This window comes from Cibotium barometz, chromosome 10 (genome assembly GCF_041138505.1).
Source record: "Cibotium barometz isolate CiBa-2024 chromosome 10, ASM4113850v1, whole genome shotgun sequence".
Classification (NCBI taxonomy): Eukaryota; Viridiplantae; Streptophyta; class Polypodiopsida; order Cyatheales; family Cibotiaceae; genus Cibotium; species Cibotium barometz.
In genome coordinates this window covers 36,757,438-36,774,606 of record NC_141055.1, presented here as the reverse complement: position 1 = coordinate 36,774,606, position 17,169 = coordinate 36,757,438, and the positions used below count along the sequence as shown (strand labels likewise).

At 40.3% G+C, this 17,169-nt stretch overlaps 1 protein-coding gene across 1 annotated transcript; it reads right to left on the bottom strand.

Annotated features, from left to right (window-relative positions):
* Positions 1-261: 261 nt before the first annotated feature.
* Positions 262-1,339, bottom strand: LOC147634854 (zinc finger A20 and AN1 domain-containing stress-associated protein 6-like). Its single transcript, XM_086803423.1, has one exon. The coding sequence runs from the start codon at positions 1,095-1,097 to the stop codon at positions 579-581; it is 519 nt and encodes a 172-aa protein (XP_086659549.1). The 5' UTR covers positions 1,098-1,339; the 3' UTR covers positions 262-578.
* Between the last annotated feature and the right edge of the window lie 15,830 nt (positions 1,340-17,169).

Here is a 17,169-nt window from a genome sequence, read left to right as displayed (position 1 = left end):
GATTAGTTAACATAGAGTTTTCATTTAAATGTAGTGACCAAGACGAGATCAGCAAAAAATTTGTCATCACATAGCTCGAGCGAGAGTTCAAGGTTGTTTGGAGCCTCAAGGGTGTTCTACAAGAGTGTGATTTTACGTAGGCATCGGAGAGATAATTCATGGTAATAACACGCAACCTTGTTTGAAAGATTGAGCAGAGACATATGTGTTGATTGTCACAAGTAGGGAACCCAAAACAATCATAGACTAACACTTCAAGTGTTGAACATGGGCACATCAAGCCAACTCCATATTCTGTGGATAAATTTTGTGAATCCATAAATCCTTAGTCCAAGCTGTGTACTACTCATGCTTCTGACGCATAACTGCTTCCATAAGAAAATGTCACATGCACCCTGCACTAGGGTACACAATGACACACTGGCATGATCTCATAGGTGCAACATTTGTACAAAAGTAGCACCTTTTTTAGGAATTTTATTATTCACCATGACCCCATTGTGAGCCCTTAGTCTAGAGATAGTGAGTCGCACGAGCTACGTAGGTAGGTGCCCGAGGGGAACTTAGAATCTGCTTGTCTAGATTTTCTCGAGCTTTTCTGCTTTGACAATGGGGTTGGCCTTGGCGATGGAGGCGCGGGCGGCGGCCTTGTAGTCAAAAGAGCAGGTGTGCTTGTCGGAGGAGCGATGGAGGGAGCAGAAGACGCCGGCGCAACGGCACTTGAAACCCCTCAGACCCACTCTCTTGTGGCAAGCAAAGCAACGCAGTGGCTGGGCTGTGGCCTTCAGATCTCCACCCAACAAGCCCTCTTTGCAAGGGGGATCAGCACAGGTTAAAGGAGGAGGAGGAGGAGGAGGAGGAGGAGGAGGAGGAGAAGCTAGTAATTCTTCTGGGTCTGGTAGAGGCTGCTTCTCAAGAACCGGGGAAGGTGTAGGAGCGTTGGATTTGAGAGAAACTGCGTCTTCATAACATGATGAGCACAGGTTCATGGTTGCTGAGGAGCCAAAGAAGCCACAATTGTTGGAACAAAGCGAAGGAGCGGCGGGGGTGGTGCAAGGGGTTTCGTCTGGCTCTAATTTCCAGCTCTCCTGAGCCATGGCTATGGTGAAATTCGCAAGAGAGGGGAGGAAGAAGGAACAGAAGAATCTGAAGCTTCAGGTGGGGCGCAAGGCCTGTGACAGAAATGCTGTGGCGGTGCTGCTGAAAGGTTTGGAGGGATCACCAAGAAATTTATGTGGTATATTGTAGCATGAGATGCCCATGTATTTGAGTGTAACTTGTAATAATGTGCAAGGGATCGCCAAGAAAGTTATGTGGTATATTGTAACATGAAATGCCGAATTATATGAGTTTATCATCATGCCTTTAGGTATAGAAAAGAGGAAACAGGTAGGTGAAAGGAGGGTAAAACACTAGAAGAACACATTGCACATTGCAAAAGTGATGTTGCAAAACGAGGGCCCAGGGGTTGCAGAGCCCATATTCTAATGGCTTTCGTAAGCTTTCCTTTAAGAAAAGGCCCCTTGAAAGAAACCTTAATGACATCATATGCAACGGACAGAGATGAGGAGGAATTTGCATAAAGTAATCTCTTTGGTTTACCTTTTTGAGCTAGAGAGGAGGATGATGAATAAAGTAATGTCTACCCCATTTTCTAATGGCTTTCTTAAGCTTTCCTTTAAGAAAAGGCCCCTTGAAAGAAGCCTCAATGATATAATATGCAAGGGATAGAATAAGTTTACCTAATCAACATTGAAGTTGAATCATGGAGGGCCCAATATTGGCCCCTCAATCCTAATGTCTAAATGAAACTATTTCTTTTTCTTGATGCTTTTCTCATTGAGAGAACAACTTAGCACACTACACATATTATCCATATTTGACACCATAAGACCAATATTTTCTTGCATATATAAAACTCCTTTTGTTTGCAACTCTCTCACCTTTCGAGTAAGTGCTTTGCCTCTTCGCCTACTACAATAAACAAATTTCCATTTTCTTAACTCTCTATTGTAAACATCATAGCCAAAATAATCTCCACTTGCATAAAAAAGGGAAAATACTTTCGTATCAAATCAAGGCTTAAATTATTAGTTTAAACATGAAATGCCTAAGTCCCCATCTTGTGTAAAATAACCTGAGGTATCTATTCTCGGCTTCAATATATCACCCTAGCTCAACCATCCACCTACCAAAAAATGTAGAGCCTTTGCATGACACGTTCAGCCCACAAAAACACATAAACAAGAGTAGATACTTGAATCTTTTGTGTTGTAAGGAAGACATGCATATCTACATCTTTACAAATTATTATCCTCCTTTTGAGATTTTAATAAAAAAATTATTCGAGAACCTTTAGTCTCTTTGAAATTCTTCTCTATTGTTAACAATTACAAAAGGCCCTCTCATAATATGAATCTTGGTGTATATATATATATATATATATATAAGCCTTCATATATTGATAGTTAAATCTAATAAAGGCCTCCTCCTTTCTTCCTTTCTAAGATGAGTTATGTGCATGCCCCTCAAATGATAACTCACTTTGAAACAATCATAAACATGCATACTAACACTTTTCCTTTGAGCATTCATCTATGTTGAAATATCAAGTGATATTGGGTAAATGTTAGGTGCAAGGGGGAGTGCTATATATGACCCTCAATTGATGTATGCGTTGTATTAGTCATAGACTAAGGTTCAAAGGCTCAAAGGAAGTCAAATGTGAAGATGTTTGTATGTGGAATGTTGGCCCAAGTGGAGGCCAAAAGAAGGTGCCTAGAAGCACGTGAGAAAAGGCCCAAGTGGGTGCTCCCTGCAAGTGAGGTGATTCTCAAATCTAGTCAAGATTAGGGGATGACTTAATCAAGCTAACTAGTGAGACTAATGGAGATTTACTCAAGCCTATATAAATGTCCTCTTTCTAATGGAATATCATCATATGACCTTTTTGCTGAACCTCTTGTCTTGTCTTTATGCTCTAGTTTAGTAATCTCTTTCTTGCATTATTATTATGCTACTTAGTTGTTGATCCATTTCTACAAACCTAATCTTCTCTAAGTATGAAATTTAACTTGGAATCAGAGCCACCCATCATCGCTTGATCATTTATGCATCCTACGCAAACCCTATGCATCCTACGCTTGATCATTTATGCATCCTACGCAAACCCTAGTTAGCAAAATCATTAGCATCCTTACTAGCCATTAATCTAAATTTTTTCATCTCTTCCCAACCTCATAAATCAATAACGATCAAGGCGCTTGGGCACATCTACTATAAAGGGGGCTTCACTTGGGCACATCTACAATAAAGGGGGCTTCACTTGGTGCATCTACTATTAGTATACACTCAATGCTCGCCTCTCAGCATGTATCTCACATCTATGTTTTGTGCACATTTGTAAAGTCTCCCATTATGAGGAGAACCCACTGGTGCATATATCTTTGGTTACCTCGGCTTAGACATTGATGGGGTCGTTATTGTGATTATTGATGGTTAGGAGATGGTCAAGGGTGCAAGCATTAGTTGGGGCCTAGGGTATGCCCTGGATGGGGGGTCTTAGGGGGCGGGAGCTCCCAACCCGATGGTGTAGAGAATATTCTTGGAATATTTCCTAGGATACCTAAGCTCATTATTAGTAGGCGGTGGACAATTGGTCGCGTTCTTGATATGTGAGTAGTGAACGAGTCCATACAGTGTGATCAACCACACACCACCAGCATGATATATAGACATAGTTATTCACGGTCTAAGGTATCCAATGCTTATGAGTATTCGCACCCTCTACACTTAGTACTTTCTCCATCCAGAGTTTGTCTAGATTTCCATCTAAGCTCTATTTAAGAGTGCACATGTGGATAGTACCATCACATTGTACATGTCTCGGAATTTCTAAATGATTAAAAACCAACAATAGAGGGTTAAAATCTAATTTCTCTCATCAAATCTTGTAAGGTTTTGACCCATGGGTTAATCATATATGATGTCAAGGTTGATTTGCTGAGCACAAACAACAAGTGAGCTTTAACCTTCAAATCATTCTCAAGTCTGTTAGTGTTAACTCTCATCGGACACCTCTCCAGCGTCATTGTATATTTCACGTGTGCGATCGCCGCTTGTCTATGAAAGGCACACCACGGGATTAATAATGGAGATTATATTCTTAGATTAGGTGTTTGCATAAGCCTAGATGGCTCTAGATAGCCATGGACCTATTTTTTAAATATGGCAACCCAAGGTATGAAGGCAATGGACCAAGATGACGGTCATGTGTATACTCACCATTCATTCTTTTATGCTAATTCAATAGAGTGCTCTTCTTCTCTACTCTCCTATGCTATTGCTTTCTTTCATGCCTCTTGCTTGTTTTGGCTCTTGTGTGCTTGCTTGCAGGTGTGTGTGATTGAGTGCGAGAGGAGGGTCGAGCTTCCATTGGAGTGTAATGCTGGCATTGAAGTGGAGCTTGGAGTGTGGCTGTGCAGCAGCAACAAGCTCTCCTACGAGAATCTGAGCACAAGAAATCAATAAGGTGAGTGACTCATCTTGTTTCTGCAATTGTAGGCTAGGTTATGGTAGATTAATCTCTCGGTTTGAGCTATTTATGCTCCGGAGTGCGGTGATGAATCTAATGCACTACTACCAATTACGGCCAAGGGCATCACGGTAATGAGTCCTAGATGGTGGTGCGGGAGTGAGCATAATAAAAATGAAAAGCTGGGAGAAGATGGCCAAGCCACGCTTAGAAGTCTCAGAGACATCATTGTCAAGACAATGTTATAGACTTTTGCAAACAACAAGAATCATATGAAATGATCTTAGAGTGCCCATTCATGAGAGAAGAACAGATGATACATGGCTAGTCTAAAAACCATGTCTACCTCGAATTCGATGATTCTACGATCAGGGTTGTGATTGGCCGCGTATATCCTATGGGTAGTGGAGGACTTTTTGAAAACTATTCAAGACACCACCACTCATTTCCCATTGCAATATTGCTATACTTGTAGAGAAGACACTGAGGCGGGAAAGGATCCATCCCACAAGAATGCTAGAGAACAAGTTATTGAGCTTGGAGATGATCTAAACTGGATACATATGATGGCTACAATCGATCGTTGGGTAGCTAGAGGATCTGCATGGGTTACACTTGATGTGAGGAGCTCCCTAAGGTTGTTCTCCTACAAATGAATTGTGCTCTACCTTTCGATATCGAGGAACTTGAGTCCACATGGGATGACTCAAGCTCAAGCACAAATAGATGAGGGGTCTGAAATAGGGATTGAAAGTGACACCAACTCCTCAGACACCACAAGAAAAACAAAGCCCAAAACATCCAAAGAAACTACAAGGAGTGGCTCTGAATCTGATACGGATTCCCAATCTAAAGAAAGGGATGAAGTTTGTCAAGATGCTAAGGAGCATCTCCGAAGATGGCGAAGATGTAAATGCTATGCAGTGAATCATCATAAAAGGCTATAAGAAAGAACCACTACTGCCCAATGGCTATAGTACATGGGTGTAGTTGACTTACTACTGCCCAATGGCTATAGTACATGGGTGTAGTTCACTTACATCGAAAGTTTATAAATGATTGGGGAGAAGAGTTATGAAAGGTCCCATATTGTAGACCACCCCCAATCTGATACGGATTCCCAATCTAAAGAAAGGGATGAAGTTTGTCAAGATGCTAAGGAGCATCTCCGAAGATGGCGGACGTAAATGCTATGCAGTGAATCATCATAAAAGGCTATAAGAAAGAAACTACAAGGAGTGGCTCTGAATCTGATACGGATTCCCAATCTAAAGAAAGGGATGAAGTTTGTCAAGATGCTAAGGAGCATCTCTGAAGATGGCGAAGATGTAAATGCTATGTAGTGAATCATCATAAAAGGCTATAAGAAAGAACCACTACTGCCCAATGGCTCCAGTACATGGGTGTAGTTGACTTACATCGAGAGTTTATAAATGATTGGGGAGAAGAGTTACGAAAGGTCCCATATTGTAGACCACCCCCAATTGATATAGCTAAGGTGGAAGGCTCTCATGAACCAAAACCAAGCCGCTCTGCTAGAAGGAAACAAAATCGTGAACTCACACAGAAGGAACGAGAGACTAAAGCTGTAGCTAAAGTAACTATTGATGAAGGAAAGGAAAATGAGCCTAATTTGCACCCACAGAACCTGAGTATTACAAGTCATACCCCATAGGGGAACTCAAGTTAGTGTTTGATAATGTCAAATGTAACAGGTGAAAGTGGAGGAGTCTATGAAGGGCCTACAGAGGTGAAGGAAGTAGACTTGGGTGAACCAGGGGAAGATGTTGATTTTTCTCGAGTTTGATTTCACAGTAGTTGTGAGGCCTAGCACGAAACATGTCATGGCGGATCATCTATCTTGTATACCTAATGGCGAAGCACCAATCAGGGTTTAATGATGACGAGTTATCGGATACTACGCTATTCAAGGTTGAGGCTATTCCAAAATGGAGTGAGAAAATTGTTAACCTTTTGGCTAATGGTTTTCTAGAAAGAAAGGAACTAAGGAAAGATTTAGCACAAAAGTTGCTAAAAGAGAGTGCACCTTACCAACTTATTACTGGAACTCTTTATAGAAGAGGTAAGGATGACATACTACGGTGCTGCCCCAGGGGGAAGATGAATACTTATACATCATCGAAGAGGTAAGGATGACATACCTATCCTTACCTCTTTATAGAAGAGGTAAGGATGACATACTACGGTGCTGCAAGATGAATACTTATACATCATCGAACAAGTAGACCAAGGGGTAGCTGGTGACACTTCACAGGAAACATTACAATGAGAAAAATACTCCAATCAAGGTATTGGTGGCCTACGCTCTTCAAAGATTGTGCACTATTTGTCAAGGGATGTGATGAGTGCCAATGATGTGCAAAGCCACAGAAGAAGGGCATGATGCCATTGTATCCTGTTAGAGTCAACCAACTTTTTGAAAAATGGGACTTAGATTTCATTGGTCCTATTAGTCCTGCTGCACATGGCACACAAGCACGCTTCATCATTGTTACCATAGATTATGTAACCAAATGGGATGAAGCAAGAGCTTCACGAAAAGCGGATGCCATGGCGACTGCTAAGTTTCTCTATGAGAACATCATTACACACTTTGGGTGTCCATTTAAGCTAGTGAGTGATCAAGGTAAGCATTTTATCAATGATGTAATTAAAAATCTCACTAGCACATTCATGATTGCTCACCGTAAGTCAACACCATATCACCCACCACAGGAAAATGGCCAAGCAAAGAGCAACAACAAGGTTCTTATTTCAATAACAAAGACCGTTGAAGCTTGACGCACTGATTGGGAGTCTAAGCTCACAACGGCTTTATAGGCCTATCGCACATCATACAAAGTTGCAATTAATCGCACGCATTTTAAGATGGTATAAGAAATTGAGGCAGTAATGCCTTGTGAGTTCATGGTCCCTAGCTTAAGGATAGCTGTAATTGAAAAGCTTGATGGTAATGAATTGGCTGACCGGCTATTTGTTTTAAAACAACTCACCAGAGATAAGTTATAGTGTAAAATATACTCACACAGAAAAGGACCGAAGAACGAAGAGGTTTGACAAAAATCTCAGGGACAAGGAGATTGAGGTAGGAGATCTTGTACTTATGTATGGGGTCTGTAGTGAAAAGAAAAAGCTTAATATACCGGAAAGGGACCATTCAGGGTTTGTGAAGTTACTCTACAAGGTACTATACGTGTTAATACTCTTGAGACGGAGTTCAAACTGTTGGTTTTCTTAATGGAAGTAAGTTTAAAAAATACTATGGACCTCTTTGTTAGCAGTCATCTCCTGTCTGTATATTTACACCAAGGTCTCTGTTATGGGTGTGCCTGCCCGATTTAGGTGTTTTCTCATTTTTCCCCACTCTCCATATTTTTTCCCTATTTTTCGTTGGTGTGGGAGGCTATCCTGTGCATGCCTGTCGGCTGTTCCAGATGTTGGCCGAGTGGACTCTGCTGCTCCCAGGTTGTCCCCTGTATGCTGGCCGACTGACTATTGTTGGCCGACATGTGTTTTTGTTGGCTGACTGGAGGAGAGCAGGTCGTGGGCATTTCTGGTGGCTATCGGTAGCTTTTCAGGCCGCCGACTGGTCATCTGGGGCCATATAAAATGGCCCCTTGTCCCCCCACACTTCTCATCATTGTATTCGGGATTTTTCTTGTGTATATAGCAGAGTTATATGCTTCTCTCTCTCTCTCTCTCTCTCTCTCTCTCTCTCTCTCCTCATTTTTGCATTTTTCTGTTGTGTACTTGCTCTAGGTGTTTTCAGATCTTGTCTTCATCTCCGCTGCATATTCTGACATGGTATCAGAGCTCTAGGCTCTTGGAAGATCTTGGGAACTGTGTGAGCAAGAGGGGGGCTGTTTGTGTCGCTGATTGGAGGACTGTTTTGGGCCATATGGGAAGAGGAGAAGCAAGCGAAAGGTGGGCCTTGTTGTTGGATAGCCACTTGCAGGTTTAGTTCTTCATTTTTTTCCACCCACCCTCCCTTTTCAATTACATCCCCGCAATGGCAGATTTACTTGAGATGGCTGAGAAGCACGTGAAGATCCCAACACTTCCCACATTCCGAGTGGACCGTCAATTGGATGAAAACAACTATGGCATATGGAAGGTAATGATGGAATCTGTTTTGGAGTCTTAAGACCTTGCTAATTTCATTGTTGTTGGGGTTCCACGGCTGGAGTTAAAGGAAAGGGAGTTACCCTCTATTTGGAAGGAAACCATGGATTAGGAGTGGAAGGATAAAGCACAACAAGGATACAAAAAAGATCACAATTAGGAGAGATAAAAAGAAAGTCTACATTTTAGTTGTGTAGGAAAAGATAGGCTAAACCCGGCCAGCGGTAGAAGACGACAAAGAAGAGCATATCATGAAGGAAGGAGAATCTAGATCTATTGTCTTGCGATGAAGAAGAGAAAATCATGGAGAATCTAGATCTACTGTCTCGCTATTTGAGTGTGGCAGAACTGCAGTCCAAGCAGGAAAAGGCAATGCTGGCCCTCAAGCAAGAGGAAGCCCAACTCAAGAAGCAGAACATCAACTAAATCAGGAATTCGGAGAAAAGCTCTTGGAATTGTTAGTCTTACAAAGATGTGTTTACTTGGAATTACTAAAACATAAAGGGGATTGATCCTAGCTTTTATCAACACAAGATCATCTTGAAAGAGGATGCCCCCTATCTGGCAGAGTAGATATAGAATGAACCCTAACTACGCAAAACAAGTGAAGGAGGAAATTGCCAAGCTGTTGCGAGTTGGGTTCATATATCCAGTGGACAGGGCAAAATGGATTTCACCAATAGTCATCATCCTGAAGAAAAATGGGAAGCTAAGGGTCTGCATCGACTATAGCAAGATGAATGCCTCCACCATATCAGATCCGTTTTTGCTACCATTCATAGATTCCTTGTTGCTGATGCAGTAGCCAGGCATGCGACATACTCCTTCTTGGATGGGTTCATGTTAATCACAAGTGAGAATCAAGCAGGCTTACCTCAAGTGCGCGCGCACGCGCACACACACACACACACACACACACACACACACACACACACACACACACACATGTTAATCACAAATCGACTATAGCAAGATGAATGCCTCCACCATATCAGATCCGTTTTTGCTACCATTCATAGATTCCTTGTTGTTGCTGATGCAGTAGCCAAGCATGCGACATACTCCTTCCTGGATGGGTTCAGTGGGTAGTAGTAAAACCAAGTACGGATGGCCCTGGGAGATAAAGAAAAAATAGCCTTTGTGATAGAATGGGAGGCATTTTCCTCCAATGTAATGATGTTTGGGTTGAAAAATGCTCCTGCTACATTCTAAAGGATGGTTCAAGAAATATTCTATGAATATCTGACCACCTTCATGAGGGTGTTTGTGGATGATTTTAGTGTGTTCGGAAAGAAAGAAGACCACATAACACACCTCACATTGTGTCTAGAGAAGTGCAAGAAGGCAAGACTGAGCCTAAATCTAGCCAAGTGTGCCTTCGTTTGTAACAAGTGGATCCCTCTTAGGACATATAGCATCTGCAGAAGGGCTAGCTATGGGTCCGGCCACGGTTGCAATCATTGTTGTAAAGCTACAACAACCTAGGAATGTCAAAGAACTTGCAAGATTCCTAGGGATAATCAAGTGGCATAGCAGATTCATGAGGTTCCTGATTGACAAAGTGACAGTGCCCCTATATAGTTTGACGATGAAAGATGTAGAATATATTTGGTTTGGATCCTGCCAAGAGGTATTTCATAATCTCAAGAGAATACTGTTAGCAGCACCCATTCTCCAGCCAAACTACGACATGGTATTTCATGTGTTTGTTGATCCCTCTAATGTTGCCATTGGTAGTGCTTTGATGTAGGAAGCACAAGAAGGTTGGTACATACCAGTTCACTATGCAAGCAGGAGGCTGTCCAGGTTGGAGAAGAACTACTCCACTACAGAAAATGAGCCACTTGGAATGATCTACTCCATTAAGAAGTTCAGGCACTATCTATTGGGAAAAATGTTTGAATTCAATATAGACTCTGAACGTTCACGGGCGTTTGACTGGACACACCACATGTCGGTCACCAAACCCGGATATTCCAAAAATTTGAAATAATCTTTGTCTAATTTTTGCTCATCATGAAATTAAAAAAAAACACCATGAAATAAGAAGTTTTTTTTTCTCTTTTTTTCAAGCTTTAAGCTAATTTTGATTAAGCTTTAATTAAATATAATAAAGCTTAATTAAAAGATTTAAATAAGCTTTAACAAAAGCTTAAAAAAATCTTATTGAAAATCGTGAGGGGTCTGTGTGCCGGCAACAAGCACCCCCCCTAGAGAGCGCGAATGAGAGTGGGAGAAGAAGAAGAAGCCAAAAGCTTCTCTTTCTCAGTTCACTTCTAACCAATCCCTTTAACTCTTCTTCTCATCTCCTTCCTCTCTTCTCTGTTAATCATGGAGATTAACATTAATTATGTTTATACAATAATCATGATTATTTTACTAATCAAGCTTACCCATATAAGGAGTGTTCCCATCATGCGGAAGAGAAAAATTGAAGGAAAATTCTAATGAGAGAGATAGAAACCATGTCCCACACATAGTAGAGAACCCAATGCATCAACATTCTACCCCCTACCAAAATTCAGCAAAAAATCAGCAGAAATTAGATAGCATGCCCGCGGGAAACTTGTAAAAATGCATAAAAAAGTACTTTTTTAACCATAAAATGCTCAAACAATGTCCTAAAAATTAGGAAAAAATTCCTAAATTTATTTGAGATGTAGGGGAACCCTTTTTTAGCAAAATATCCACATATCATGTGCAGTATTTTGCTTAAACAAATTCTATAAATGCTTATTTTAACCATAAAAATAATGAAAAAATAGCATTTTCACTCACAAAATTTCCCCGCAATGTCAATACGTCATCCAAGTTGAGAAGAACCGTGTTTCAACCACCATATTGATGTTCCAATTCATAGACCACCAAAACAAACCAAAAAATTACATTTTTTGCTTAGTAAATGTTAAAATTTTACTTAAAAGTGCTAAAATGTTTGGAATAATGAGAGAAAAATAAGAGGAGAAAAACATCAAAAATTAACTAGGGACTGCTCTGATACCACTGTTAAAACCCTAAAGATTGCTCTAGCTAATAACCATACATAAACATGCATGAACCAGGCATATACTCATCCACCCAACCACCCCCGAGCCCAAGGGTGCACACATAAATATAATGAGGTATCACATATCTTACCTTAGTGTCCCATACCACCAAGAGATATGACTTCACTCCAATAGCACTTGGCTCTAGCTTGAAATGACAAGAGAGTAGACACAATACTCTACACACAAGAGAACATCCCTTAAGAATGCCCCATGCCCCTATTATATAGCAGGGCCCTCAAGTGACTCTTGACTCTCCATTTCCGTCTGTGACCCCCTTGGTTTCCTGACCCTAACCTCAAGCCAAGGTTAGACCTAACCCTTGCCGCCCCACTAAAGCATGTTTTGCTCCCATGTTTGCATGCCTAGGGTGGGTTAGCCTCCTAGTATGTGCACATATAATGTGCGCATATAACAGAGATTCTTCTCCCAATCCATCCTTGATGCTTTGACTATCTTTGTAAGCACATTGCATAATTCTTTGTTATTAGTGCTCTTAGCCCGTCCATTTGTTTGTGGATAGTATGGGAAAGACTTACAGTGTACTACCATTTCTAGGAGAAAAACCACCATCACTTAAGAAATTGGTCCCTTGGTCGCTAATTAGCTCTAGAGGACATCCGAATCTAGTGATGATGTGCTCATGAATGAACTTGGTGGGCTGTTCCCGCATCTGCTTTTTATTGTGGCCTTAGCACTTGGTTACATAATCGGTAGCCACAATGATGTTTCATGCATGTGTGCATTTAGCGGTAGAACTAATGGATCCCACAAAGTTTCTGTCCCATTTGGCAAAAGGTCTTACAAACATGATTGGTTGTAAAGCATTCTATCCTTTTGTTGGGGAATGCTGAAGTGCTAGCACTCATTGCCAATGTTTCACATACTCCATCAATTGCACATCAATGAAGAGTGTAGGCCACCATAGTCCTGCATTCAATGACTTTAGGGGAAATTTGGGCTCATTTTTGGGCCCTCTAAGAAATGCCACATCATCAAAAATGGGGACATGGTAATTTTTTTGCAAATCAACTCTAAATTTTTTGGAGGTTGAATATATAGAATCTAATCTTCAATATCTTTCCATTGATATATAACATGATGGGTTTTGGACATGACACATGGAAGATGTACAAAAAGTAGGTTCCAAAGTGATGATGTGGACCGTTACGGTAGCCTTTAAACTTGCTTTTGAGGAAAATGGTATATCTTGAGCCTAACAACTATCATATGATGGGGTTTTAATGTAAGTTAGAAAATGTTCACCATGGCCCCCATTTTCAAGGCAAAGATGGCAAAAAATTCCTTAAAATTCCCAAAAATGAGCCCAAATTTTCCCTAATGTCTTGCTGTGATGTCTCCTCTGTAGTGACTCCTACGTGAGCTTGTTCTATATGCCAATGCACTCATCCTCACATCCGTAGAGTCTTGAGACATCATCTTTTCCTCTTTTGTAGAGTTTCCTAAAATTAGGGTGTACGGGGTTTCTACCTTCATTAACTTTGGTGTTTCCTTCTTACAGACATGGTCTCATATAAGGGAAGTCCATTGCTCAAATAATCATCAGAAATCTCATAACTCCACCTTGGCACTAAGCTTATTTGAAATAGAGATGTATCTGGAAGATTATCCTCAATCCCTATTGAAAATTCTAGACATGTGAGTAATGAGCTCTGATGGCATGCAATGTTTCTTCGCAAACTAACATTGTGAAATTAAATGCAAGAAGAAGTAATAACCATCAAGTAATTTGCCCAGTGGCACATAGTTTTTTCACAAGGTGGAGAAAAGCCTGATAGTCTGCAAAAAATATAAATATGTTCCATCGCCAAAGCAAAACTTCTTTACCACATAAACCATTGCTAAGTCTTCTCTCTTTGTTGTGGTATGATTCTTATCATGATTATTGAGTTGTCTACTAGCATAACTAATAGGAAAGTCCATGTTCTGATTACCACATTGAGCTAATATGGATTCTATTGTGTAAGATGTATCTATAGATCTATGTATACATGGAAGATGACATCCCACCTTGGTGCTTTGAGAATTGAAGCTATTATCAAGGTCTCCTTAATCTTATGAAATGACTCTTTGCACTCTTCAGTCCACTTAAAGCATACCAGTAGGGCATATATCGGTCTAGCTATTTCTGTATACATAAATATGAAGCGTCTTTAATACCCTATGTGACCCATGAATCTTTAGATTGCTTTTGGTATTTTGGGCCTTTCAAGTTCTATGATCACTCAAATATTTCCTCCATCTATGGAGATTCCATTTTTAGACACCACATGCCCTAGATTACACCTTGTGTCACCATACACTCAATGCACTTTTCAGGGTTGAGGCACAGTTTGTAACATTGGCATCTTTCCAACACTACCTCAGATGGGGTAAGTGCTCTCATCTGAATTTTGAGTTCACATATAGATTTTCCACCACCATGAAGATCTCTAAGAAATTCCTTAGGAAATCCTTATATGCTATGCACATAAGCCTTTTAAGCGTAGCCGTTGGTAAAACCAAATGACATTAACTTATATGCAAATGTTCCCCATTTTTTAACGATATATACTCTTTTGTGCTGGTCCTTTAGGTGCATGGATACTTCGTTGTACTTAGGTAATCCATCTAAGAAGCTATAGGCTTCTTTTTGTGCCACTCTTTCAAGCACATATTAAGTGTAATAATGTTTAGTGTATGGCAATGGGTGATGATCTCTTACCTTGGTAGCATTTAATTTTTTCAAGTTAACACACATACACATCTTACCATTCTTTTTGGATGCAATCATGACTGGTAACATCCAATCTACATGCTCAATCTCGTAAATAAAACTCGCATTGATAAGTCTATCAACTTCATCTTTGACTACCTTGGCGTAGGTCTCATTATATGTGTACGATCTTTTTTTGATCATCCTAGCACCATCCACTAAAGGAATGGTGTGCTAGTAGACCTCTAGAGAGACTCATTTCAATGGCTCCAAGCAAATATATCTTTATATTACTTGAGAACTATTACAAATTTTGTCTCCTCCTCTTGGGTTAATTCGATTTCTATCCACACCAATTTGGGTTCCTCCCCCCCAAGAAATGCTAAATCTACTTGTTTTGCATCTTTTAGTCCATCACTCCTTGGGTTTTTACCTTTTTGGTGGTTGGACACATACCTTTTGGTTTTCTACTTTTTATAGTTCTTGAATCAAGAGGGGACTTATTTAGTGTGCTCCTCTTGATAATAACTGGTTGTTGTGAGGCTTAAAGGCTCGGCCTCTTTCTTGACTTTCCCTTTCTTTATGGCCTTGTTTTGTCTTCTCTATCCGGACTTAGAATTCTTTTTGGATTCCATTGAAACCATCTCATAGGAATAGTCACGTGAAAACACTTTAACTATCTTAGGACAATCTATTTTCATGGCATTTACACTAAGTCTTTTCATTAGATCCTTCTACCTAGAGAAATCTATTTTCATGGCATTTACACTAAGTCTTTTCATTAGATCCTCCTCAGTTGTAAAGTATTTTCCTTCCCCCCAAGTGAGGCTTGGTAGATCTCTGGCTCTAACAATTTTCTACACTTTCACGATTCTTAATTTTTGTCAGAGGTGTTAGGATAAGGCTACCTATTTTGCCAAGGAAATCTCATGAATTGTGGCGTTAATCATGGTGTTGATGTCGGGAGCGGTTCACGGATGAAGGTGCAGAAAACGGTTCACGACATGAACATTTTCTTGCAGTTTCACGTGGGAACTTCCCACATCGACTAATGTGTTTCTGGGTGCAAAATACTTATCCAACAGTTCCCAAAATGATTGTGCCACGTCTAAGGAGTGGAATACAAGTTCAAGGCACAATCAATAGCTCGTTATTTTTTTGATTTTTATGAATTTTTTACAAAAAACAGAACACCAACATGCTCGTTCACGTTGATGATTGCAGTGATGTAAATATCAAAATTAATTAGAAAAAACAATGAAGCTCTTTTCTAAGACCACTGCACGACACATATACACAACAAACACAACTAATTTCACATGATTTTTTATTTTCACACAAATCTTATCCATTCATTAAATTTTGTGCATAATTAGTATTTTTTTAGCGTAATTCATATTTTTGTGTAATTAGGAAAAAAAAAGAGTAAAGTAAAAAAAAATCAATAAAATCATAAAAAATAAAAAAATAAAAAATAAAAAAAGATAGTTACACATATACTCATTTTAGTTGCAGTTAGTGGTTAGGTAGGGTAAAATATATATATATATATATACATATATATATATATTTAAAAAAAATTAAAAAAACTAAAAAAATTTGACCTTATGCACTTGCGGTCGGGACGTCTTATAGATTTTGCCATAGGGCCTAGGGCACCTTCTAGAGTACCTACGCAGGAAAGTGGGACCCAATCAGTAGGAAATTTGGCAGATATTGCTGAAACCTTTTCCGAATCCCAATCTCAGACCCTTTCTAGAACAACTAGCTCATTGTCCCCATGGACAATCTAGGGCCGTCAAATAGTCATCCCTTTGTCCCAAATAGGACACCCACAAGATCTTTTAATCCATTTGAAGCCGACACTATGGGGTTAACACTCAATGTGAGACTCCAATATGTCTACACGAATGCTCAAGGAGCTGAGATCTTTAGGGATCTACAACAACGGTATCTTGTTAAGATCGCAGACTTTTTCTCAGAACTTGATAGAGCACCTCTAGTCAATGACCAGGGTAACATGTACATGGGTGGAGATGGTGTTCGCTACGAAGTCACCTACCATCCAGAGAATGTAGACAAATTAGGGGAGCTCTCTAAAAGCGAGTTCTTAGACTTATCAAAGCTTTCCAGAGCAAGGGAGTCTAGAGATGATTGGCTCATTGAGCCGGACATGCCAGGACCATCCCAATGCCCAGTCCTCAAAGCCATCCATAGATGATTTACTTCTTGTAGATCTAAATTTGGAAAGGGATAGGAAAGGCAAGAGCAAAATGGATCAGGGGGCTGAGAACCAATGGGAGTTTGTACGACAAATTCCAGTGACAAAGTCCTCACAGGATGACCCACTTCAAGAGGTCTATAAGGACTCATTAGAGGGATATTATGCCACAACTAGATTGCCAGAGCTAGATCTTCCTCTAGCATTGGTGGTGGTAGTCGAGAAGCTTGCAGGACACATGAATCGAATAGTTGATAAATGGACCAATGAATACCGAACCTTAGATTGGAAGGAGATCGGGAGCTCACGTGGAAAGGACAACCATTATTCATGGAAGTGTTCTCAACAAATATAGCTAAACCAGGAGAGACAACCTTTCTTGGAGAAACTGTTTCTCCTCCCCTACAAGAGTTCATCAGAGAGGGACCCTCAACATCAAAGTGGACCACTGCTAGTAGCCCAACTCTAGCACCAAGATATTGTCCTACACCAAAATGCGACCACAGGT